At 41.3% G+C, this 27,228-nt stretch overlaps 1 protein-coding gene across 1 annotated transcript in view; it reads left to right on the plus strand.

Moving 5' to 3' along the window:
• The window catches only part of ADGRV1 (adhesion G protein-coupled receptor V1), a 444,841-nt gene extending 438,693 nt beyond the window's left edge, over positions 1–6,148 (plus strand). Inside the window, exon 92 of the mRNA XM_065406543.1 lies at positions 6,030–6,148. Within this exon, the coding sequence (XP_065262615.1) occupies positions 6,030–6,148 (119 nt within the window). The remainder of the gene's footprint in view (positions 1–6,029) is intronic.
• Positions 6,149–27,228: the final 21,080 nt, after the last annotated feature.

Here is a 27,228-nt window from a genome sequence, read left to right on the forward strand (position 1 = left end):
AAGAGTGTTCAGGAGTGCGTCTTAAAACATCAGTTCCAATTTGAGACCAGCAGGGATTTAATGTGATGGTGGTTTATTAACCAGCAGTAAGAATAGTTTGCCTTAGTTCAACACTACTTTATTTTATATGAGAGGGGAGTTTGAGCCAAGACCTTGGTTCTGAACATCTCCAGGCTTTAAGAAAACTCCAGTAATGGAGATCATAAAAAGTAGCTAGATAAATCCGATCCAGATTCAAATCAAATCAAGATCTGAACTGGCCCCACCTATCTAATGTACCCAAGGAAAACCCTGAAGAGAAGAGTTTGAATGAGGAGCCAGACTTTGTGACTGTGGGCCATCACACTTAATCCAAAATCCATGGCAGAGTTAAATAATACAATTACGGGGATAAACAACGAGAGAGCAATTAAAAGATGCAGACAAAGGAGAAAAGATACATTTTCAAATGAGACTTTTAAGAAATGGCACATTTGAGGTTATTAAGAAAAGCATTTCTATTTGGTTCCTATTAAATACTATCTGACAACCTTTCTGCAGACTCAAGAAAATGACCTAAGATTGCATGAACATGGTGTTCATATTACCCTGTACTACACAGTGCATTTCTGGTAGCCCCTTTAGAAAAAGGTTGAGGCATTTTAGTGGGGTGGGGAAGCTTGCACTCCTGCTGCCTTTTAAATTTAAATTAATGGAGATATCCTATCTCCTAGAACTGGAAGGGACCTTGAAGGTCATCAAGTCCAGCCCCCTGCCTTCACTAGCAGGACCAAGTACTGATTTTGCCCCAGATCCCTAAGTGGCCCCCTCAAGGATTGAACTCACAACCCTGAGTTTAGCAGGCCAATGCTCAAACCACTGAGCTATCCCTCCCCCCCCTTACCTGGTCTAAGGATAAGTAGAAGACTTCATTCCCCAAGATTGTCAATCCAGAAAATTCTACAGGTAGCCCTAGTCATGCTAGAAATAATGGCTCAGATCCTGAGCGACTGCTCAACATGAGAATGTGCAAAGATGTCTTTGACACCTCTGTACTTCATACCAGAGTAATTCAGAGCAACCTGAGGGTTTCTCTAATTTATGCGTGCTGCCAATGAGCTCAGGGGTTGTTTGTCAGCCAGGAATTGCTGAACATAAGAAAACCCAGCTATGTCCACTTTCCATTAGCCAGGCCTCCTGTATTGGAAGGAATATTACAGGAGCCATTATGGTGAGTCTAAGTCACCCAAGGATTCCACTATCGGGGAATTCTCCAGTGGCCAGTTAAGCTGGCTCCAATGCAGCATTGTGCCAGGGAAGCAGAGAAATTTGGTACAGTATCATGTAGTTTGCATAACTCCATGAGCTTCAGCTCTGTGCAAGGGATTAAGGAAAGATTACTCCAGGAAAAATAATATGAAAAAATGTACTGCCTGTTGATTGATGCTAAAACCTTGTTTGTTTCCTGCTAGTAATTAGGTTGGCTTAAATGGTTTATTTTATTTTATTTTATTTTATTTCATTTCTTTTATGGCTTTCATAATAAATCAAAGGACTATGCTTCCACTGAATAAGGATAATTATTCCATAATTAGTTATTGCTAATTACATTAATTATCTAATAATACCCATTCATTTTGGGCTAGATCACATTTTGCCTCTGATTCCTTTTTTTAGTGCTCAAGCTCATCTTGACAGCTTAATGAGCCCCTCCTCTGTCAGACTGATTCACTCTAATACATGGGGTTAGAGTAATTAAGATATAAAAGTATTTTAAAGTGACTCCCATTTAAGCACAGCTACACTTCAGTCCTCCTGTCTAGAAAGCAGTAAGCCGCTGGATCTCCACATGTTATGTAAGGGTGGAGTGTAGTCAAAAAGGGATAGGATGAAGGGAAAAATCGGTGGATGTTGGCCTCAAGCAGTGAATTACTCCTAAGCGTTGCTTCTTAGGCATAAATTTTAGTGCCGGAACTGCATGCTAGCCTTACTGACCTCTCAGTTCCAACCATATTCCCACCAATCACAAACTCTCCCATCCCTCCTTTTTGGAGACATTCTACTGAAGTCACTCCCTCTGGGCCCAATGAAGGTTCAACACATAAAAGCCTCTAAAACAGGCCTCATGCACAGTTTCGTTCCTTCCTCCTTTTCTTGCCTGTGGTATGAATAAGCTGTTTGGGGAGCAGGTCTGTTTATAGGGGTCATTCAGAAGTCAGGGCAGACCATACTTTTGGCTCATAAGCACTACCACACTACACCTGAGATTATCAAGTGATGACAGAACCACGGTAGGGAGGTTTATGACCCACATTTGCAATGTTTAGTGCAGTTTTGTTCACTGCCAGCCTGAATTTGGCCCTTCTGCATTAATAATTAAAAAAACTCAAAAATTAAAAATAATTTGAAAAGTAAATCTATTATTAAAATACAACACATAATGCCATGTAAGCTTCCCACGATAATTTGTTGAGTATAGTATAGAACAGGTCAACATTTTCAAAAGAGTCTGCTAATTTTGGCTGCTGTCATTTTGCATGCTCAATTTGAGACTCAATGTCTCAGATTGGGAACCCAAAACTAGAAGTCACTTTTGAAAATATTGGCTGAAATGTTCAGTTGTTTAGCATTTCTGAAAGGTGCTGGATAAACTCCTTGTAGGGAAAAGTCCTTTTTATCCACAGCTATGGTACAGACAATAGCAATGTTAGCTCCCCCACCTTGCCTCACCAATGCACCTCATATCCAGTCGAAAGGAACAAGTCAAAAGGTGAGAAAAGGGGGAGAAGGTGATCTCCCTGCCCATTCAATTGGCTTCTCCTCTGTCACTGCCAACAGAGGTGCTAGTTGAAATAGTGGATGGGGGACATGGTTCCACTAGGACCAAGGACTCATTTCCATTGAATCCTAAAATTTGTCACTAGAGGTATGGATATCGATTGGTGACATATTACTCTACCAATCTCTATAGCCAGCCAATCCCATAAAACAAGATGTAAAGTGTAAGAGTGTGTGTATATCTACCATCTGATTTTTGTATTTAATGTCCAATATTGCACATTTACTATAAAAGTGTGATGGATACAGAATATAGTCTATGTGTATATAATATGATAAAAATACCCCTAGAAAATGTGTACAACAGATAAAAATAACAAGTTGAAAATACACCCAACATTTTGTACCGACATTATAGTGAAAGCTTGATACGTGTGCAGGCAGCTAAGTAAGACCAAACTTGGGCCCTTCATATGGAACAATTATTAAAGTATGTTGAGTGTTGGGATTCACTGAATAAATCTTTTGACCAGTAGATGTCACTGGAGGGGCCTCCCTGGTTTTGCAAGATAAACATGTTCACTTTGAAATGATTGCATCTAGTTCTGAAGCAAGATGTGCCCTAAACTGAGAACAAGCTGGCCCAATGAACTCTGCAAACCTTGTCTTGTAAACACTCCTAGCCTTCCTAATCTGTAGACCAACTGTTTGGTAGTTTGGTATCCCGGTTACATTGAAACTCTAATTCCTAAAAAGGATCAATTCCTAAACATTTTGTCAGAACAGTGATTGTTATAAAGGGAATTAACCTACTTTAAACACAACAGTACTATTGTCTCCTTCCTAAAAGGATGCTGCATGGCCATGTTCCATTTAGGAATGTAAGTATTGCAATATCAGATTAGTCAATGTAGTCCAGTATCTTGTCTCTGATAGTGACCAGTGCCAGATGCTTCAAGAAACCCCCACAGTGGACAATGCTGGAATAATATGCCTGCAAGAGAAATTTCTTTCCAACACCATCAGTTAGTGGTTACCTAATGCCCTGAACCATGAGGGTTCATGTATATTGTAAAATAATCCTCATTAACCATTTAAGTGTCTAATCCTTTTTGAAAGCCATTCACCTCTTTGTCTTAAAGATATCTTGTGGCAATAAATTCCACAGGCTAATTGTTTTGTGCAAAAAATTTTTCATTTATTTTACATGTGTTGCCTTTCAAGTTCATTGAATGCCATCTTGTTCTTGCATAATAAGAGGGCCAATATGAGTGTCTGATTTACCTTCTCTATATTACTCGTTATGTTGTATGTCTCCTTTCTAAACAGTCCCCGTCTAAGAGAAGGAAAGAGTGCAAAAAACAAGAAAAGGAAAAAAATAGTTGTGCTTTTTCCAATTTAAAACAGTTTCATCACTAAGGTAATTAAGCACATCTAACTTTAAGTGTAGGAGTAGGCACACTGGCTTCAATAGACCTACTCCTCAACTTAAGAACTTCGCTAATTCAGAGTCTAAACTCCTCCACAGCTAGCATTACAGTATATCTTGCCCCCATCAGACAGCTTTTTACACCTCCCTTGCTTGATAGTGATCTCTCACCTGAATTCATTCAGGAGAGAGATCACTATCACACACCCAGAGTGTTATACCTTCTTGCAAAAGTTAACCTGTCACTTTGGGTATGTCTACACTACGGGATTAATCCGAATTTATATAATTCGAATTTAGGAAACCGATTTTATAAATTCGAATGTATTCGGCCACACTAGGCACCATTAATTCGGTGGTGTGCGTCCAAGCTACCATAGTAGCATCGATTTCCAGAGCGTTGCATTGTGGGTAGCCAATAACATTGAATTGCCAATAACATCGAATTGCGGCCACACTAACCTTAATTTGGATTAACAATACCGATTTTGACGCTACTCCTCTCGTCGAGGAGGAGTACAGAAATCGAATTAAAGGGCTTTTTAATTCGAATTAAATGGCTTCGTTGTGTGGACGGGTCAAGCGTTAATTCGAATTAAAGCAGCTAAATCCGAATTAAAGTCGTAGTGTAGACCAGGCCTTTGCTTCCTTCTGAGTCCTTCTCCAGATCACAGCCTGACTATCTCTTATAGCTGATCTTTCACATTTCCTATATTCAGTGCCCCATTTCCCCCCGCCCTCCAGTTTCCTATTTGGAAGTGCATGGTGAAACTTACTAAAGGAGAGAGCATCTGGTGACCTAAAAAGATATGAGGCACCGTCTGAAACTTAAAAGGAAAACTATTGACCCACAACCTTTCCATTCCTAAACATTCTAAAGCCTAGGATGCCAGCTAGAGAGAGAAGAGCAAGAAGTCAGCTTTACAACTGATTTATATTTCTTAAAATATTTTAGCCTGAAAAAAAGGAAATTATGGCTTTCATGAGCACAACATTTTCAGAACCTAGTGAGCCAAATTTCATTCCTGGTGTAACTCCTTTGCAATCACTGGAGTCCCCGGATTTTGCCCAGTCTGTAATTTTCCTTAGCCCTTGGCTATTTGTAACTGATTTCACTGGAAAGTAATGTCTGGTGTTATTATGTTTTGGAGTTACCACACTTAATTTAATTGATGTGCAGTTCTGAATAAATCTGAATCTCAAGTCCTGAAAAGCCCAAATAAGAGCTGGTCATTTTTATGCTTTGTTTACTACAGTGTTATCGTGCACTAGAGGAAAGGCACAATGCATTAGCCAGTGCCAGTTGTAGATTTAAGCAGGGAGGGTTAAGGAGGGATATTTAACCTGCCCTTTTGCTCATGTTGAAAGTAGAACCCTATTGAAACAACTGAAATTATCATTTTAGCATCATATGGTAGATTCCACCACTAGAAATGAATCACCTAAGAAGAAACTCCTGTGGGTCAAATTTTGAGCGCAACCTTAACGAGGCTTCCATTTATGCATGTGATGTCAGGGAAACAGAGACTGCCAGGTAGACATCTGAGTACCTGTTCACACCATCAAATCAGGTACTGAGACATTTAAGTGACCTATGCTGCAGGCAAAAGCATGAACAAGTGTAGGTGCAGAGATATGTCCTCAGTTAAATGAGCCTACAGTCTGTGGGTGCAAAGCTATAGACCATATCAGAAAATCTGCTGTACTTTTGTGGGGGAGGAGAAGAGCTGCTGTAATAAGAATAGAGAAGTAGGGCAGGTTTCCCTGTTTAACAGGATATGATCTCATCCTTGCTGTTTCAGTCTTCAGTTCTCATTATTTCTTTCTTGGCTTTGTGTTTCAGGTGCAGGCCTCAATATCAGTGATAATGATTCCTACCATGGCAGCCAGGATGGAGGCAGCATGGCTAACTCACAGATTGTAGAACTTAGAAGAATACCCATAGCAGACACTCACCTCTAACACCATTGGGGTTTTTTTTTTTTAAATTCAAATCTCCATATTTTTATATTTGTATTTCCTTTTGCACTAAAACACTACATGCAGCTGTGTGGTAGAGTGCTGTGAGCTGTACTGGATGATTAACAAAGAATGGTAGGTTTTCTTTTTGTATATCAGAAAATAACCTGTACATTTTTACAGTGACTGACCATCAACAGATTCAATGGAAGTTGGCCCAGATTTGTATCCTCTAAGTGGATGCACATATTCCATGAAGTGTAGATTTTTTTTAAATTAACCTGTATGTGTAACACCATTTAATAAACCCAGTAGAGTTCATTTGATATAAACTCGTCTGTCATTATTTGTGTCTGAGCATTGTCCAAGTGAAAAATAATATTTCTGGAACTGGAAGTTGAGGTGGTCAATTATAGTTGAGCAGGAGAGGATTTTATTGACACAGTCCCTCCCTGTAACATGTTCTTTGTTGTTTGAGAGCTAACAACTATGAATTCACAGAAGCAAGTAAAGACATAATGCTTGCTCCAGAGATCTTACAATTTAAATTCTGACATGACACAACATGTGAGGGTCAGAAACAAATAGAAGGGAAGGAGAGATAGAGGACAGTTATAAGATCACTCAGTAGGTGTATACATATCTTGATGGTTCTTTTACACTGTTGTTGGAGTTTAGTTTTTGTTTTTTTAAACTAAATTACTTCTCATACACCAGCAGAAAATCTGTAGGAGGGATTTCACTGAGTGGAGTTGTCTAATCATCTCTGTATAGAGGGCTATATTCTAGCTGGTTTAAGGGTTAAGAATTGCATTACAAGAGGGTCAGATAAGTAATCTAGAATTACAAACCTGCACACAAAAAAGTGGCCGGGGGAGTAGGGGACGGCTGGTGTTTTCCTCTGAACAAGACACACTGGAAGCAACTGAGAATTTAGAAGGGGAAGCTGAACAATCTTATAAGAATCATTAATTGTGTGTTACTGCACAGAGAAGCTGAAAAAAAACATTAAAGAGGGAGGCCGAAGTAGTTCGCCACAGAACATTTTTTGTTAAAATGGTTTATTGTGGAAGTAGTGTAAATTCTAAACAAGGCTTTCACATATTAGGGACTTGCCTGAAGGCTTTAAATTGGGAAAGCTCTGAGCATCAAGCGCTCTTTTTTAAAAGAAACCTTTAATATGAGAACACTTATGGGAATTTTAATTTGAAGTAGTGTATTTTATAATTGCATTTTGTGTAACTGAGTGACATCAAAGACCTTGCCAGTCAAACTGTCTTTAAGAGGGTTGTCTGGGATCTTTTACTAAAGTGTAACCTTTATTGTTTGTTCCTAAATAAAAAAGAAATAAATTGGCTGTTATAATGCTTGTCTGGTATATCCTGCTGTTGTTAACAGGTATTGTTGTCCAGCTTCCATGATAATCCCATATTTGCATACACTTAAAACTTTCTGAACTTCTGCTTTCTGAACTTTTGCATGTTTGGTCTCCTCCAAGAAGGAAATTATTTTGGTAAGTAGGAGTACCGTCACCTCAATCGCTCTTGGAGAAGTGTGAGAGTGAAAAAATACATACTTTTAGTCAAATTTTCAGATGTGAGAAATAGCCCTGGCTGAGACTGTGAGCAGAGTGGAAGAGAGGTAATTACAGGGCCAGAATAAGTGTACCTTGACTATGGTTCTGCAATTGATCAGAAATAAAGGAATCTATTCTATGATTTTCATAACTAAATAAATGTAAATACTGTCCTTTATCAATGACACATACATATCTGGTAGTACAGTGGGCAGGGAGTAGGTGTGTCTCCCTGTTTTGCTGAAGCCAATCACTGTTAGGCTAGGTCTACACTGGGGGGGGGAATCGATTTAAGATACGCAAATTCAGCTACGCGAATAGCGTAGCTGAATTAGACGTATCCGAGCCGACTTACCCCGCTGTGAGGACGGCGGCAATTCGACCGCCGCGGCTCCCCCATCGATGGCGCTTACTCCTACCTGCATTGGTGGAATATGCGCGTCGATTCGGGGATCGATTGTCGCGTCCCGACAAGACGCGATAATTCGATCCCCGAGAGATCGATTTCTACCCGCCGATCCAGGCGGGTAGTGAAGACAAGCCCTTAGTGTGAATATACAGCCTAGCAAATGTGAACCTTTCAGCTGAAGTTTAAGCTCATGCCTAAATTTAAACATGCATTTTCTTGAACAATGTCCTAAGTTCTCTGGATGCCAGTTCCTTTGTCCACTGCTCTTGTGCTCTCCACACAGCAAAGCAAATACTGACTGAGGGCCAAATCCTGGTACTGTTGAAGTCAATGGCAATAGTGCAGATGGAAAATTTTAACCTCTATGATTTGGGCCCCAATTCAGGAAAGCCTTTTTATTTAGGACAGAACTTAAGCACCTGATTAAGACCTATTGAAGTCAATGAGACTTGAACACATGCTCCTAAGCTAGGTACCGTAGGGACAGTCTTTAAAAATTCGGTGCATGCTACCTAAACATTCATCAGGCAACTTGCTGGGAGACCAGCCATAATGGATAATGCTCTACAAAATAGTGAATGCTCTAAACATATTTTGGGATTTATATTTCTTCACTGTTAGCATATATGTAGACACTGCCAATGGGGGGAGCTTGCTATTCTATGTGCTTGTGTCTCTTAAATATGCCATTAAACTGCGACTCTCATACACCCATATTCAATTAAAACCAAGTGTGTACAGTTTGCTTGTCATGATCATAGAATATCAGGGTTGGAAGGAACCTCAGGAGGTCATCTAGTCCAATCCCCTGCTCAAAGCAGGACTAATCCCCAGACAGATTTTTGCCCCAGATCCTTAAGTGGCCCCCTCAAGGATTGAGCTCACAACTCTGGGTTTAGCAGGCCAATGCTCAAACCACTGAACTATCCCTCCTCCCATGATAATATACATGTTTTTGTTATGGAGGAAAACCAGCAGTTGAAGGAGTTTTGTGTTCTTACTGGGTCAGTTTATGGTGAGTATTGGCCAATGCAGATATTTCGCATCTATCCACTAATGCCTTAACCCGAAATATAGTTCTGGAGAATGATTGTGACACTATTGTCTAAGGATTGCTCAATTGCAAAGGAGTTAGTACAGTCACAGATGTTTTACTGGCTTGCAGTACGTGCTACTACACACATGGGAAGCTTATAAAAGAAGAATGCTTGTTTGATTTTGACTCATGACCATCAATGCTGACATCTTGTGTCACTTTGACATGTTGCTCAATGGGCCCGGTTATGAGTTCACTGTAAATGCATCAGCATTTTTGGAAGAAGCTAGTATGGTGATGCTAGTTGCATAATTTGGATTTGTAGCCACTGGCGATGTTTGTAGGGTATATGGTCACAAGACTAATCTATTTTGCCATCACAGACTCAATGATTTGGGAGAAAATGCAAACGGGGAGAAATCCTATTTTCTAATAGCATGAAACTCTATTGGCTTACTTCTGCTGTTTGCTGAGTACCCGAGAGACAATGAAGATTCATCTCAAAGCACTGCAGCTGCATGCTCCTCTTCAGATATGTCAGACAGCCAGACTCTGACAGGAGCAGCTTTACAGCTGAAGTGACTTCAAATTGACAAGAGTCATTGCTTCTGCTGGCACTCTGATCCCAGGCAATATTTAAAACCTCATGCAGACTATAAGTAGCTCTTAGATTCTATCAGATGAATGAATACATAGTTAGACAGCTACTCATGTAAAATGAATGGACTAGATTTCAACCCATCTGCTCCATCGTTGTACATGAACAAAACTGAGAGACCCATGTTTAGATCATCCCTTCTCTTAGATGTAGAAAGAGCCCCTAGTTGTTCCCCTGGGAGCTTATCCTTTGGGTTTGAAGGAGCAAGAGGAGCTTCAGTTTATGCCCAGGTACAAATTTTCTAGGCAGCTGGAAGAAAAACATCTATTTTCATGCTAACTCATGTAAAAGCATCTCATCCCTCCTCCAAATTCTGCTTCCATATATTGGCATAGTCTACATAAGCATACACAATGCATGGATGCTTTTTAGGCATTTATGGTGATTTACATGTTGAATCAAGAGCATAATAATAGACCTGATAGAGTATTCATATTTTTTAAAGGATGTTTGAATTGGCTGGTGCATCAGAGTCTTGCTGAGCAGACAAGTAAATAAATAAAGCAAGTATTATTGTTTTGCTAAATAGGGCACAAAATCCTATTAGGAAACTTCTTAAAGAAAGTCACTAGGCAAGATTCTGATCTCACCTTCACTGGTGTAAATCCAAAGTAATTCCATTTATTTCAGTGAATGTTCTCCCACAGCAATTTTAAAATGTCCAGAATATTATTTTTAATTTTCAGAGATTGATAACTTAGTTAAATTCTGTCCATGCCATACAAGCCCTAGATCCCCCTAACATCCTGGGACCAGATTCTTCACTGATTTATATCCTGCAAGCCCATAGATTTACACATTGAAAAATGTGGTCTTCAAGGATTATTGCTGGTATTACAAACTGTTATTCTTAGCCAGAAACTTTATATACTAGAGTTTTACCCCCAAAGTGTATTCTTATGGGGTTACTTAAGGTGAGTATTGGACATTTCTCATCTGTCTACTAATGACTTAACACAAAGCATAATTTTGTACAATTGACTCAATAAATGGGGATTATAGTGGAAGACTGAGTCGATTTAGTGCTAGATTCTACCATCAGATAATGCATGTAGCTCCCATTGATTTAACCATCATAATCAGTGTTGTGTACGTTGGGCTATTGCAGTAAATTCTGCTTTCAGTAACACTGGTATAAATTAGGAGCAACTCTGAATCAACACCCATGTTACTCATAACAGAATTTGCCCTTGTGCTGCTTAAATTAACTATAAGGTATTGTTGTGCGCGCATGCACATGTACAAGTTAGCTGTAGCCAAAAGTTTAATCTTCAAATCTCAATGTGTTTCCCTCTTTATTTGGTTTCACAGTAGGGAACTAAGAGAGTGTATATATGTCATTTCATGGTTGATTTATCATGTGTGTACTAAATATATTGAAGCAACTATCTGCATTCTAATACTCAAAACATAAGTCGTCATTTCAAATGTTATTGAACCAACTAAATGAGACTTATTATTCTATGAAGATCAGGGAGTAAATGTGTATCCCAATCTTCATGGTAGCTTGAAAGCCTCTGGGTAAGAAAGCTTTCTAACAAACACACATGCATTCACTGTACACAGAGGCATCTTCTTTATGCAAATACACAGCTATTAAGTACATTTGACAGGAAACATTGTAACCTACCAACCTTCTACCAGGGCCACCCAGAGGATTCAGGGGGCCTGGGGCAAAGCAATTTTGGGGGCCCCTTCCATAAAAAAAGTTGCAATACTATATTTTTTACATTTCCAAATACATGATACTAACCAGTGAAATACATTCAAAAATTAATTTTTTAATAATTTGAAAATACACAAAATACATTATTTAAAAACATTAAATGCTTTAATGATATGTATACATTTGCAATTATATAATGGGCTGTCGCTGGGTGATGGTGATGGTTGGTGCCAATGGGCTGTTGCTGCCTGGGGGTGGCACTGTTGTTGCCCAGGGCTGGGTGGGGAGCTGGGCTCTGGCTCGGGGGGTGCCCGGTTCACAGGGGCTGGGCTCAGAGCGGGGGGTCAGGGCTGTGTGGGTGGGTGGGATCAGGGGGGTGTCCGGCTCAGAGGGGCTGGGCTTGGAGCGGGGGGGTCAGGTGGGTGCATGGCTCAGAGGGGCTGGACTCGGAGCTGGGGGGTCAGGGCTGTGGGGTGGGGGTCAGGGGGGTCCAGCTCAGAGGGGCTGGGCTCAGAGCTGGGGGGTCAGGGGGGTGTCTGGCTCAGAGGGGCTTACTTTGCTGCTTCCTCCCGCCTCTCCCGGAGCCTCAGTGCACCGCGTCCAGAAGTGGCCCTGGACAGAGCTAAAGCAGCGTGGCTCCACGGGACTTGAGCTCCCGCCACTCGGCCGCAACTCGCAGCCCCACCCCCTTACCACGCGGCTCCGAGTGGGAGGAGCTCAGGCCCCAGCGGTGCCATGCCGCTTTAGCTCTGTCCCGGGCCGCTCCTGGACGCGGCGGGTTGAGGCGCCGGGGGATGTGGGAAGGTGGAGGGGGGAGCCTCCGACATTCTCGTGGGGGCCCCTGCAGGGCCCGGGGCAAATTGCCCCACTTGCCCCCCCACCCCCGGGCGGCCCTGCCTTCTACCCTGGTCTCCCTGCAGACACAGCCACTAGTGAGGCATCTTCATAATTATTGCCTTCTATCTGGCAATGACTGGAAGGCTGAACACTTTAGAAGTAAGCCTTGGTCTTACTGATAGTGAAAGGTGTTGCTAATAGAATAATTTTGTCAGTGGCTGTTGTTAAAGACTGCCTGAGGGATCTGACTAGAGACCCAGAAGAGAGCAATGCAGTCTGGGAACTGTCAGCACACAGGTTGGGACTGTGACTTCAACAACTCACGCCAACTCCTGGCTGAAATGTAGCAGCTTAGAAAGGTCTCCATGAATGTGTTGTAATAGTATTTGGTGTCAAAAGTGCAAAGACGGTTTTGCCAGAAGATGGATGGATTTCAGCTCAACATTTTAAGCTTTGAGGACAATGAAGTGGAGAAAGTAGATACCGCAGTTCAGAGTATTCAAAAATGCTCCCCAGAGCCTCCAACTTCCAAAAGCCATGCCCTTCAATATAACTGCACTCTTTGAGCAAAACAAACAGTAAATGTGGTGCATATCATGTGATGAGCTCCAGGTACTGATGAGAGACAAGTACGTGTTACAATGCAGACACAAAAACAAAACAGTTATGGTATGTGTGAATTTTATGTAACAAAAGCAAACTCAGAACCATACCACAGCCAAAACACTATGAATCTCAAATATCAGGGGGTAGCCGTGTTAGTCTGTATCTACAAAAACAACAAGGAGTCTGGTGGCACCTTAAAGACTAACAGATTTATTTGGGCATAAGCTTTCATGGGTAAAAACCTCACTTCTTCGCTATGCATCTGAAAGCTTATGCCCAAATAAATCTGTTAGTCTTTAAGGTGCCACTATGAATCTGTTGCCATTGAACTCAGTGGGTATTTTAGTACAGGTGTCCATGGGAGCAGAATTAGGCACTAAATCTGGAGCTAGGAAACTTGTGATCAGCAATAGTACCCTTTAGTATTAGGCCGATTATATGGGTTGAGCTCCTGTGTATTCTTCCATCTCTGTCCTCCTTTCCCTCTCTTGTGTTCTGGTCTCTCTCTCCCCTGCCTCTTTACAGTTATCACTACCAGAGGGAGTAGGTGCCCCAAAGGTGGGGGGGATGGCCCTTTCCCCACTCCCCCTCCAGTGTCTCCCAACGTCTTTTCTCTTAACTAATAGAGGGCCATATATACATCTACAAAGCATGCCACTATGGCTTTACAGATACCGAGTGTATGAACAAATAGTCATCTCTTTTCAAGAAAATAATGTGATGCTTTTTCTGCCAACAATACTTGTTCAACAAGTGCCCTGTGTCATGATAGCAGTACACCCCCCTAGTGCCAACTCCTGACTGATTTACATCTTCCAGGGGGCAATGCTGTGTGTTTCCAAGCTGGCTGCACAGTGACAAGGAGGGTGGAAGGAGTTTCCCTACACACTGTGCAACGGCCACACAGAATTTCCCTCCATGCATATAAGGGAGCATGCAGACAGCTCCCTCCTACTGCCTTCAGGGCGCACAGTACCCCAAAGGGGATAGTAAGGAAGGCAGAGCCTTGGCTTCAACCCCTCTGTGCTGCACAGGATGGGTGGGAACAGTGAGCTGTACTTCACCAAGGGGTGTAGCATCAGTGTCACAGTCTGTGTGAGCCCAGCATCTGCAGGAAGGACAATGCAGGGACATTCTTCACAAGGACTCCCAACACCATTCTGCTATAGACTTATAGGAGGTGTGACGGGGTCAGGCCAGATGACTATAGGAGAGTGGTCCTTTTGAGTGCCCGGACGTGGGCCAAGAGGAGCAGGTCCTTTTCTTCTTGGTAGCTGAACAGGGTTACTTCTGGTTAATTAGGACACCTGGGGCCAATCAAGGGCCTGCTAGAACCTGTTAAAAGCCTTTTCTCCAGCCAGATGGGCATGTGCGAGGAGCTGTGAGAGGAAAGCATGTTACTGGAGAGGTGGGCGGTGCTGATGCCAGCAAGCACCAGGAAAAAAACCCTGCAGGTACAGAGGTGAAGGGTGGGTGAATCTATGCCCAAGCAGGGTCTGAGGGAAGAGACCCTGCCCAAGGAGAGAGACTGAACCAGGTGTCTGGTCTGTGGCCACCGCACCTGCAGGGGTTACCAAAGACTGAGAGCTCCCTTGCCCCTTCCCCCTTCAAGGAGGCTGGGAGGAACCCTGCTCCAGCAGAGTGTGGACAGCAAGCCCAGGAGCGTGAGGGGGAAACCTCTGAGGGAAAGAGGAATACCCCAGCCCACTGCTATACAGAAGTGCAGGACCCACCGAGGCCGAGAAGAAGCTCTGTCACAGAGGGTAAGAAATTCATCAGTTGTGTACCATGCTAGACAGTTTATTGATGAAACACAGTAGTACTAAACATTCTCTGGTAATTCATTGCTTTAAATTCCTGGACTAAAGCACTGGAACTCAGTCAGGCCATCAGCTCAAGGCCTGATTTGGAGGCTAGTGAATAATTGTGCAGCTAGATTTTGGGTACAACACACAGGACTTGTTATGAAACACACCAAGGGTTCTGAACAATCTAAAAACAATCTCTCTTCCACCCTCATCTAGACTGACAACTGTCAGGGCCAGAAATGTGTGTAAATAGGATCCTAACCCAGCCTTGTAATTACTACAACTCCACCCATGGGAGGGTTTTCTTCAATGAGTGAAGGATCCTTCATTTTAGATTCTTTTCTAATTCAAACATAACCTCTTACAGAATGCTGAAGGCAGGTCAAAGAGCCGCACAGAATGTCCCCAGTGTCGCTGGAACAGCCCAGGCAGGAGGGGCAACTACAGCGGTCATTAAAAAGGTGCAGCACGCTTTCTCTCGGCTGAGTTGTATTCCCTGTGCTTATTACACAGTACAATGTAACATGAAATTTGTCCCTCTGGTATGTAAAAGGATTGCTCAGACTCCACCTGCTTCAAGGGGAACTGAAATGACAGCTCAACATGTCATCACATGCTTACAAATGAATTATATGAATATTAATTATAAATAGATTTTGCTAGTGCCAAGCTTCTAAAAGGAACAAGAAACCATGTATCACTGGTAGACTTTATATATAAAATTACACCACTCTAGAGACCTTAGCTGACTGACCTGTAGTGCCTGCCTGACCTGCTGTCCCTCCACTCTCCCCCTTCCTCATGCCTGTGATTCTAGCATTGCTCACAATCCAAGCACACAACCGTCTTGCTATGCCCACAATCCCAGCATTCTCTACCTTGAAGCTGAGAAGAGCCCTTTCCTGCCACCAAAAAGCCCTAAATGGTTGGGCTCCCTAAAAATAGCCATTAAGCAATGCTAAGGAGAATGGTGTGGCCTAAGTCCCACCCCAAGGACTCTAATTAGCCACAGTGAAACTGCTTCAGCAAGGGAGCCCCTGCATCAGATTGTAGCCCATTGGTTAGGGCACTCACTGGAGAGAAGGCAGAGCCGTGCTCAGGTGGAGGAGGGCCTTGAATTGTGAAACTGCGCATCCCAGGTGAGTACCCTAACCACAGGGCTAAAAGTTCTGAGGGAGGGCTCTGCCTCCTGCTGCTGCCTCCACCCACAAAAACAGGGTAGGCACCTAATGCTAATAGAAGGTTTGCAGCTGAGAATCCCAAACAGGGGGAGGCACCTCCCTCCAACCTGGATTTAGGTGCTGAATTCCAAGAGCAGGGGGTGAGGCTTAGGACACACCATTCTCCTCAGCATCTCCTAATGGCTAATTTAGGAGATGAGTCACCTTACCATGCTGGCTTCTGTGGATTCCATTCTCAGGTGCCTATCTATTCCCATTCATTGTATAGGGAGCCTCGGTGCTGAACTCAGGCTTTGTGAATCCCAGTGGTGGTGGTGGTTTTTTTTTTTTTTTTTTTTTAAAGGCACCTAGAAGTTAGGCATGGTGATGCTCAGTATCAACACACCTAAGTTTCTTTGTGAATCTAGCCCTTAGGCACACACTTAAACCACTGGGAGTATGCATGTATTTACCTTTAAGTGCTCTGCACATTGCTATATCAAAACCTAAATGCCTCGGGAGCAAAGGTCGTTGCACCCGAGGTGAGTACCCTGTTGGAATCAGACTAAAGATGAGGAAGGGATCTGCGTATGGAGGGTAAAGTGCTGGTAGACAGAGTAGCTGGAAAATCAAATCAATTCAGAACTTTGAAAGTAGCATGGAGGAGGCTAATAAATTGCCAGAGGATCCACTGACTTTTTAGTAGAATAGCTAATACAGAACTTCCAGAGATTTATATTAAAGATAATCCTCTGAATATCAGAAAATTATACAGAATCCCCCAGGAGATGGACAAGTAATCCTCTGAGCCAGTATACACAGTTACTGTTATGCCATCACACCCAAGGGATACAGACCTTGTTTTTGAATGCAGCATGCTCCAAAGGAGAAAGTAAATGGAAAAACAACACCATCTTGCTTGTCTAAACCAGCAAATGAGACTTGAGTGTTCCTGAAAATGATCTTGTATTGCAAAGGAAACAGAAGCTGAGGTTTGTCTCATCACAAAAATATCATGATGGAAAAGGCTTCTGGTTGCTTTTCTGACAGTACAAAATATCAGGTAACCCAAAAGGGAAAATAATTGGGGAGATTCTGAATAAATGGGGAACTGAAATATCCAAGTTTGCTAAGAGCTACTGCTGGATGCAAAGAGATTAAGATACAAAAGTTTGAATATAATTGACTCCTACAGTTAGCTGTGACAAATGTTCATTTGGGGGCTGATTCATGTTCTAATGTGTACCCAAATATCTATGTGAAACTGTTGGAAAATGTGTCCTTCAAACCTAAGGGGAAAGGTAAAGTAAGTGCCCCTATTCTACCAGAGAATGTACTGAGTTCTTCTTTCTGTATGCTGGGTTTTATCTCATATATACTGTACTATAGTTTAAGTGTTAACCTAACTGTATTTTACCCTAAGCAAATGCTGTAGACATTTTCACATGGTCTGAGGGGAAAGGTTACACTTTGATTACAGATTGTATAACATATCACTTGATACTCCAGTACAAGTGGCTGACTGGGACAGAAGAGGAGGGTATCCAGGCACATGCATTAGGCTGAGAGTGCACATTTTTTTCCCTGGGAAATTGTCTGTATATTTTATCAATAATTTGCAAAACAACCAACCAAAAAATGTGGCTTGCAGCTTTTCTGTATATCTAGTGGGATTTAATCAGAGTTAAACTACATATGCCAGGAAATCACATGATATGTGGTTGCTAGATGGGAACTCAAGGGTACCTTCCTGACTAGCAAACTTTTCAACTTTGAACTTGAAATGTTCTGTATGTGAGTAATGAACTATGACAATGTAGCAATAGGAAGATATCATGCATGAGGCTCCTGAATCTCTACACAGATCTCAGGCTAGCCATAGAGAGAGAGGGGCTATCTGTGCAATAACCAAGTATCTTGGTGCGGCTTCCTAGGGCAATGTGGTTCCTTCAAGATTTAGAAAATTTTAAACCACTGTCCCCCTCCAGAGGTTTTCCCAATATGACGGGACAACCTGTAGAAATACTATGATGACTTAAGCACAGTGCCCAGATAGAGTGATTGAAATGGAATGTAGAAGCCTTCACTACTAACATCTCTACTGAGACTTCAAAACATACATTAACATTGTAGGCAGATAATTGCGATAGTCACGGTCAACTCTCCCATGATAAGACTCAAGAGACCCAGGGGTGTAAAAACACCTAAAATTACAGCTCCTTTTTGCAAAGATTCCCTGGAGACTTTTTTCATCAGTGGAAAGAGGAAAAAAAAAAGTTTCCATACAGGATAATACTGTTTTCAGTCTACATTGCATGGGAACATTAACGTATGAAATCTAAATACATCTTAATTTGAGATGGTGAGCAAAACCAGGTTTGAGCTCCATTTTGGATTGCAATATTCAGCAATCAAATATGGACCTGCATTACCTTGACTTTTTCAAATCTGAGAGAAAATGAAACTATTCCACGACTAATAGCCGCAGACTCTAGCAAAAATTAGTGAAATTTCCTATCTAAGGATTTTCCATAGTACCCATCATTATAATAAGAACAGCTATGCTGGGGAAGACCTATAATCCATGTATCCCAGTATCCTGTCTTCTGACAGTGGCCAGTGCCAGATGCTTTAGAGGGAATGAACAGATTGGGTCAATCGAGTGATCCATTTCCTGTCATCCAGTCCCAGCTTCTGACATGGGGTTTTGTCCTGACTATCTTGGCTAAGAGCCATTGATGGACCTATCATCCATGAAATTATCTAATTCTTTTTTGAACCTAGTTATAGTTTTGGCCTTCACAACATCCCCTGGCAATGAATTCCACAGCTTGACTGAGTTGTTTGAAGAAATACTTCCTCTGATGTTTTAACCTGCTGCCTATTAATTTTGTCGCATGGCTCCTAGTTCTTGTGTTGGTCGACGGGGTAAATAACACTTCCATATTCACTTTCTCCACACCATTCATGATTTTATAGACCTCTATCATATCCTTCCCACTCCTTTGTCATTTCTTTTCTAAGATGAACAGTCCCAGTCTCTTTAAGCGCTCCTCATATGGAAACTGTTCCATACCCCTAATCATTTTTGTTGCCCTTTTCTGCACCTTTTCCAATTCTAATAAACCTTTTTTGAGAGAAATGACCAGAACTGTACACAGTATTCAAGGTGTGGACATATCATGGATTTATGTAGTGGCATTATATTTTCTATTTTATTATCTAACCCTTTCCTAATAGTTCCTAACATTGTTAGCTTTTTTGATTGCTGCTGCACATGGAGCAGATGTTCTCAGAGAACTCTACACAATGACTTCAAGATCTTTCTTGAGTAGTAACAGCTAAGTTAGAGCCCATCATTTTGTATGTATAGTTGGGATTATTTTTTCCAATGTGCATTACTTTGTGCTTATCAACATTAAATGTCATCTGCCATTTTGTTGCTCAGTCACCCAGTTTAATGAGATCTCTTTGTGATTCTTCATAGTCAGTTTTGGACGTAACTATTTTGAATTGTCTGTAAATTTTGCCACCTCACCACTCATCCCTTTTCCAGATCCTTTATGACCATGTTGAACAGCACTGGTCCCAGTACATACCCTTGCGGGACACCTCTATTTAACTCTTGCCACTGTGAAAACTGACCATTTATTCCTACCCTTTGTTTCCTATCTTTTAACCAGCTACTGATCCATGAGAAGATCTTCTGTCTTATCCCATGACTGCTAGTTTGCTTAAGAGCCTTTAGTGAAGGACCTAGTCAAAAGCTTCCTGAAAGGCCAAGTACATTATATCCACTGGCTCACCCTTGTCCGCATGTTTGTTGACCCTTCCCTCAAAGAATTCAAACAGATTGGTGAGGCATGATTTTTCCTTTACAAAAGTCATGTTGTTTCTTCCCCCAACATATTGTGTTCCTCTGTGTCTGATGATTTTGTTTTTTCCTACGGTTTCAACCAACATGCCTGGTACTGTAGTTGGACATAAAGGCCTGTAATTGCCAGGATCGCATCTGGGGTTTTGTTTTGTTTTTTTTAAACTGGTGTTGCTAGCAGATAGCTAATGTAACTGGTATGGAGGCTGATTTTAAGTAATAGGCTACATACCACAGACAACAGTTCTGCAATTTCATATTTGAGTGCCTTCAGAATCTTCAGTGAATACCATCTGGCCTGGTGATTTACTACTTTTTAATTTATCAGTTTCCTCTACTGACATCTCAAGCTGGGACTGTTCCTTAGATTTGTCCCCTAAAAAGAATGGCGCATGTGTAGAGCTCTCCCCCTCGTCTTCTGCAGTGAAGACTGATGCAAAGAACTAATTTAGCTTCTCCACAACAGTCTTGTCTTCAGAGTGCTCCTTTAGCACCTCGATCACCCACTGATACTTAGTCTGTCTTCCTGCTTCTGATGTGCTTAAAAATTTGCTTTTAGTTTCTTTTGCTTCTTGCTCTTCAAATTCTCTTTTGGCCTGCCTTACTATGCTTTTACACTTGACTTGACAGAGTTTATGCTCCTTTCTATTTTCCTCACTAGGATTTGACTTCCAATTTTTAAGGATGCCTTTTTATCTCTGCCTCTTTTACTCTGCTGTTTAGCCATGGTGGCTTTTTTGGGGGGGTCCTCTTACTGTTTTTAAACATTTATTTGGGGGTATGCATTTAGTTTGAGTCTCTGTTATGGTGTTTTAAAACAGTCTCCATGTAGTTTGCAGGCATTTCACCTATGTGACGGTTCCTTTTAATTTCAGTTTAACTAGCTTCCTCATTTTCTGTAGTTCCCCTTTTTGAAATTAAATGCTACTATGGTAGGTTTCTTTGGTATTTTCCCTACAAGGTTGTTAAATTTTAATTACATTATGGTTGCTATTACTGAGCAACTCAGCTATATTCACTTCTTGGGCCAGAACCTGTGCTCCATTTAGGATTAAATCAAGAATTGCCATTCTCCTTGTGGGTTCTAGAACAAGCTACTCCAAGAAGCAGTCACTTCTGGTGTCTAGACATTTTATCTATGCATTCCTTCCTGAGGTGACAGATACCCAGTCACTATGAGGATAGTTGAAATCCCCCATTACTATTGTGTTTTAAGGCCTTGGTAGACTCGATATTCCTGCGCATTTCACAATCACTGTCACCTCCTAATCAGGTGGTTGGTAGTATATCCTGTCTGCTATATTCTTATTCAAGAATGGAATATATATCCATAGAGATTCTATGGTACAGCTTGATTCATTTAAGATTTTTACTTTATTTGACTCTACATAATTAAGCGGTTCTTTGATTCTCAGAACTATGCCAGCTACTGCCAAGTACAATATAACCACTTAATCATGTTAAATCAAGGCTATAAAAATCTTAGTCATTGCATAATAAGTGTGTTAAGGCACTAGAGAAATGAAGTGTTGCCAAGAAGACGGATATCCATAACCAGTATAAATCAATAAAACGTAATTGCACTCCGTACCTTGACCTTCTCTTTAAAGTAGTATCACAGTGGTGAATGTATGCTTCAGGAACTTTGAAAAACAATTACATAATTTAAAATAATAATTTTAAATGGTTTGTTTGCAATAATAATTCATTAATTAATCTACAGTCTCAGAGGGATTTAAGTAAGTTTGATTTCAGTGGCATCACATCCGAGATAAATTTGGCCCACTGAATCTCATTATGAGGTTAACATTAACAAGATGCTAAAACAGAGCACTCTTCACTTTTACATTTTTGTCTATTGTTTCAACCTGCTGATGCATTAGTTCTCTGATTCCAATAAACCAGGCAATGCATGCTAAAAAATAGTTACATATTTCAGCCACTCCATCTAAACTAGATGTGTCCTAACGGACTCCAAGCCAGGAGCGTTGCCTGCTGAACCCACAATTATTGATATTCTTATCAATTGTTTATCTTTTCAGTAGTAGAGGTCGTGGTTTGGATCAATTCCCCCTACCCCCGCTTTCCCCCTCAACTTTGAACTCTGAGACACTTTCTGGCAATTGCTGTTTTATTGTACCACATTTTACTAGCAATGGGAAGGGGGAAAGTATTTAGCTGTTGTTGTTGTTCTATTGTTACAAGTACTTTGGAGGCTCCTGTCACCATATTTAGGTATCTGTTAAACCGGTTAAAAGAAACAAAATCATAAGAGAAGGAAACTCATAATCCAGCGCCCACAAGAGCATCTGTCTCCTTGATGAGCTCTGAGCCAGTAGAGAACATCCAGAAGATGAGGAATGCAAATGGGAATCCAGTGACTGCCATTGATAGAAAGCCTGGACAAAGGGATACATCTTGTATTGCCCAATGAATGTGGCCCTGCTAACGCTCAGACATATTTCCAGCTGGATCAAATTCCAGAGATGAGGCTATGTCAAGGTTCCCTCCCCACTCTTGACATAGCCTCATCTCTGGAATTTGATCCAGCTGGAAATATATGTCTGAGCGTTAGCAGGTCCACATTCATTGGGCAATACAAGATGTATCCCTTTGTCCAGGCTTTCTATCAATGGCAGTCCAGTTGCCAGTGGTATTAGTTGGCAGATTAAACAGGCCAGGATGGAATGGGCATGAGACTGAATTACCCTGTCACCTAGAAGGATAATCCCTTCACATCAGGATTGAGGCATCCTGGAGATGCTTACTTTGCCATTTACCATGCAGCACTAACCATTCTGAGTAGACCGAGGTTATCCGCATCTAGGGCCATCAATCCAGTACCCTCTATTAACTTGAGTGTTTAGAAACACATCAAGAAAAAAATTAAAGCCCTAGACAAGGGGAGAGACCAACAACGTTTCTGGACAAAACTACTACAGCTTATAGGTCGCTTTGGTGTTTTCCCAACCCTCCTCATTACCAACCTTCCATTTTAAAATATATTGTACATAATAATAAAGATTAAATTAAAAGGGAGAAAATTATAGTCTTTGAGGAAAAGGGGGATTTACAGAAAGGAAACTATTAATTCACATGTAAAACCTGAAAGCGGATAAGATTTTTATTTATGACTTTCTCTGTTGGATCACTGAGTCAAGAGTAGCTTATTATAGTTACATTTTCTCACTGAATCATGGCTGCCTCCTTTCAGTAATAGCTGCAGGACATGGTCTGCTTTTCTAGTTAGAATTTCATTCTAGAAAAACATTAGGAAAAGGTCAGCTCTCAACTGCATATTAACAAGTATAACAACCCAGCCAACTAGTACAAACCTTATCAAAATTCCCATCTGACATCTAGAAACTACAAGCCAACACCTACACACATACTTGAACCTCCTCTTAAAGCAGAGGTCATTTAAAGGTTTCATGTAGAGCTTCCATCTGTTTCTTCACAATGGTATTAGAAATTTTCTCATTAAGCCTCCCAATGAAAATAAAATGGGAATTGTGGGTTCACCATTAAATTTTGAATAGTCAAAGACGGCACTTGGGCATGTGAACAAACTTGCACTGTGCAATAAAGCTCTTAAAGCACATGCAGGATAGAACAAAAGTTCAGTTTACCTAGGGAGTTTCAAAAATTAGACCTGTGTAAACAGCTATTAGAACAATGGTGCCAAAACATGGCTGGCTAACTTTATAGACTGACGTGGTCTGAGGGAAAACATACTTAGGCCTCAATCCTGCACTGAGACCCAGCCAGCCAGATCGCTGCACCTACACACACAACCTCATTGAACCCTGACTGTCTGGCTACCTGTCTGAGAAAAGTTTTAAAACTTTCTACATAGTTATTTATCCCTTGATAGGACCTTGAAGCTGGACTGGGGGCCTCATTGGCAGGCCCCTGTACCTGCAGGGACAATTCTGTCTCCTTGTCCACTGAAGTTAATGGAACTTTTATGGGTGCAATGGGCCACGTGCAGTGTGGTTCCCGGTGCAGCATTGAGGCTTTAGTTTATAAATATGTATGTAGGAAGCTTTGTTGTATATTAACAGCTTTGGTCAGATAGGAAGCCAGTGAAGGTTTTGGGGAGGAGTGGATAGTGGGGATTATTGGTGGAACATTTAGTGGGAGCATAAATGTGTGTGTAATATCTATCTATATACATGCACACATGATGGTGACCATTAAAACATCCATATTTACTAATGGATAGCACATTATTTTTAATAATGCAGCATCCAAAAGTGTGATGAACACTTCTGGGGGGGGTCTAGCTGTATCATGAGTATTATGTGCTGGTTCTCTGTGTGGTCTTGCATGATATGAATTGTGCACCATGACAGTCTACTTTAAGAATGATGATTGGAGGCTACAAGCCATCTTAAGTCTGTACTCTTTTTGGGGGGGCGGGGGGGGGAACTTCTCTATAGAAGAGTTTGTAGTTGCCCTGCAACAGCTGTTTCTTAAACTTATTTGAGGGTCTAATAATTCCAAATTTAAGCCCCAATCCTGTGCTGTGTAGCATGCAGGTGGACTGCTGTACCTGCACAGAACACCATTAAAGTCAATGGGATTCCAAACCGATGCAAAATTCAGTCAGTCTGCTAGACCATATAGGATGGCGGGATGGGGGCTAACAATGATATTGTGATATTGCATCACCACCTCATGGGTGTACTCAAACTCCACCCCAAGTACCCACCTACTGAAATGGAAACTGAATTCTTCTCTTCCTCCTCCATCACAACAGGTTATGAGGAACACACATTGGTGGGAAATGTAAAGGAAGCTGCCACTGCCTATGCTATCGTTGCTCTCTGGATAAACAGATGACTTTCGCTTCCACAGGTCTCAATCAATGCACAGTTCACAAGCACTAAATTCTTATTTTTGAAATGAAAATGCATGTAAGCTACAGAGCTACAAGGCTTAAAGGGATGTAACTCTGTACTTCTCCCTATGGTAGAAAGAAGAAAAGCCAGCTCTGGCAGGCTTAATATACATATTGTAATTCACCTCAGAGCATTTCTGCTGCTTTTTGTTGTATTATTTGGTTGTATTCTGCTTTTGGAAATTACCTTTTAGCTCAAAGTGACGTATTTTTCTTCAGGCTAAACCTCACACAATTCCACTCGCCTTACACAAATACACTTATATGCACCTTTTGAAGTACTGAGTTCAGCACCCAAAACTGAGGGAGGCAGCAAGAGCTAAAAGAGTCTATCTAATGGGTTATGGGTTCTGCCTGGAGAGCAAGTTCTCTATCTGGAATCCTGCTGTGTTCTAGGTTTCACTGTGAGGAGTGTTTCTTGCAGATTGGGCTAGTGTTGGTTCTGTAGGACCAGATGGGTAGTGATGGAACAGACTCAACTCTGTGTAATCAGACTGGTTGTGGTGAAGTAGAGCAGGACCAATCCAGTGAAGCTAGCAGCAAATTAAATCTGTCCAGCAGACAGGCAGGGAGAGCCTCATGAGTGAGGTTCAGATAGGTGGGGAAATGGATTCTTGGTCCTTGATCCAGCAAAGTAGATGACTGGGGAATTAACCACACCCTACATACATGAAATAAAATTAGCAAAACCTAAACACTAAGTATATGCTGTATTTTCCTAAACAAAAGTTGTTGGTGGTTTAATATTATAGAGGACACTCCCATGTGCTTGTAAGTAGGGAAGAAACACCTGGAGAGGTGATCAGGGAGGTTAAAATTAATTTTCCTACAGCTGGAAATAGAAGAATGGCTCTGGGTTGGGGGCTTAAGCCATTCATTTCAGAAAGAGCCCCCAAGACTTATTGAACTTGGCCCTTATTGCTGCCCTCTATACCAGAGAGAGAGTTTACATCCAAATAATGAGTTTCCAAGAGGACTGAACAGTGACTAAAATTCAGGGCTATCTTTAAACCATTCTTAACATGCAAACATGACACTCAGGGCTAAGAGTGATGGTAACTGTATGTTGTTTTTTAGAACTCATATCTAAAAGCACTATGCACAGATTCTGTTAAAGTAACTGAATACATGATCCTGGGAATGTTTCAAAGAGATCTGATAAAAAGACATGTGTGATGAAGATGTGTATATGGGGTTGCTTTGCTGCCTCTCGTGCTCACCAACAGTTTGACAGATCTCTTAGCTATACACACAATTTACTCATAACCACCAATATTGTTTCTTTAAACTGAGGTACTGAGACTAACATGACTTTAAATCTTTCCAGGGGTAGCTGTAGTACAAATCTTATTTGTTTCTTCCTATTTATTATGAAGTATTGAGAAATCAAAATAAAATCTTCCAGAAATTTTCCAATATTCCCAGTGACAAAGTGACTTTACAGTCTAATAGGACACAATTGCTGGAGCCAGCCATGGGCCTGATAATGCACAAATTGAAGTCACTTGGTATCATTGTTTTTGGCACATTTGTTCTATGACCCCCAACTACATTAAACAAGTTAATTTGGACAGGAAGAGGGGTCACTAAAATGGCGGCTAAGATGGGAACATCATGAGACATTCTGAATCGATTTGCCTTCAAAAACACAACTGCTGTTGGTAAAATAATAATAAAGCATATCATTTGTTTTATTGCACTGTAGTTATTAAGAGAACCAAACAGACCTCATATGGGTGTGGAATAACATCTTCACTCTGTTGTTCCCCTGAGATACTTTCAAAAGGATAAGGCGTTCTGAAGTGTTAGTGAAGGGGAAAAAAAAAAAAATCTAAGGCCACTCACTACTCTGCAATTGGTCAAATTGTGGAATCCCTGTTTAAAGCAGCAAGATATCTGCACAGAGTTTGAAGCTGGAATATGGTTGTATGTTATAGAAAACTAAGTGGTCATGGAAGGCATCTATGCTTGATATCAAAGATATGCAGCTTTAAGAAGAGTTCACCTATGTGAAATTACAACCCATGCAACGGTTGCTAAAATTAGACATATCTTGATCTGGTTGTTAAGTACTGGTTTTGTGAGAGAAAGCTGCTGAAGGCAACTTTATTAAAAACAGACACTTTTTTTTTTAAAGTAACTTTTAGGAATTCAGTGTGTAACCTGCTTATTTGCCATCATATGCCAGCAATGCCCCTCTGCTATGTACATTGGCCAAACTGGACAGTCACTACGCAGGAGGATAAATGGACACAAGTCAGATATCAGGGATGGCAATATACAAAAACCTGTAGGAGAACACTTCAACCTCCCTGGCCACACAATAGCAGATGTAAAGGTAGCCATCTTACAGCAAAAAAACTTCAGGACCAGACTCCAAAGAGAAACTGCTGAGCTCCAGTTCATTTGCAAATTTGACACCATCAGATCAGGATTAAACAAAGACTGTGAATGGCTATCCAACTACAGAAGCAGTTTCTCCTCCCTTGGTGTTCACACCTCAACTGCTAGCAGAGCACCTCACCCTCCCTGACTGAACTAACCTCGTTA

The sequence above is a fragment of the Emys orbicularis genome, chromosome 6 (genome assembly GCF_028017835.1).
Source record: "Emys orbicularis isolate rEmyOrb1 chromosome 6, rEmyOrb1.hap1, whole genome shotgun sequence".
NCBI classification, from domain to species: domain Eukaryota; kingdom Metazoa; phylum Chordata; order Testudines; family Emydidae; genus Emys; species Emys orbicularis.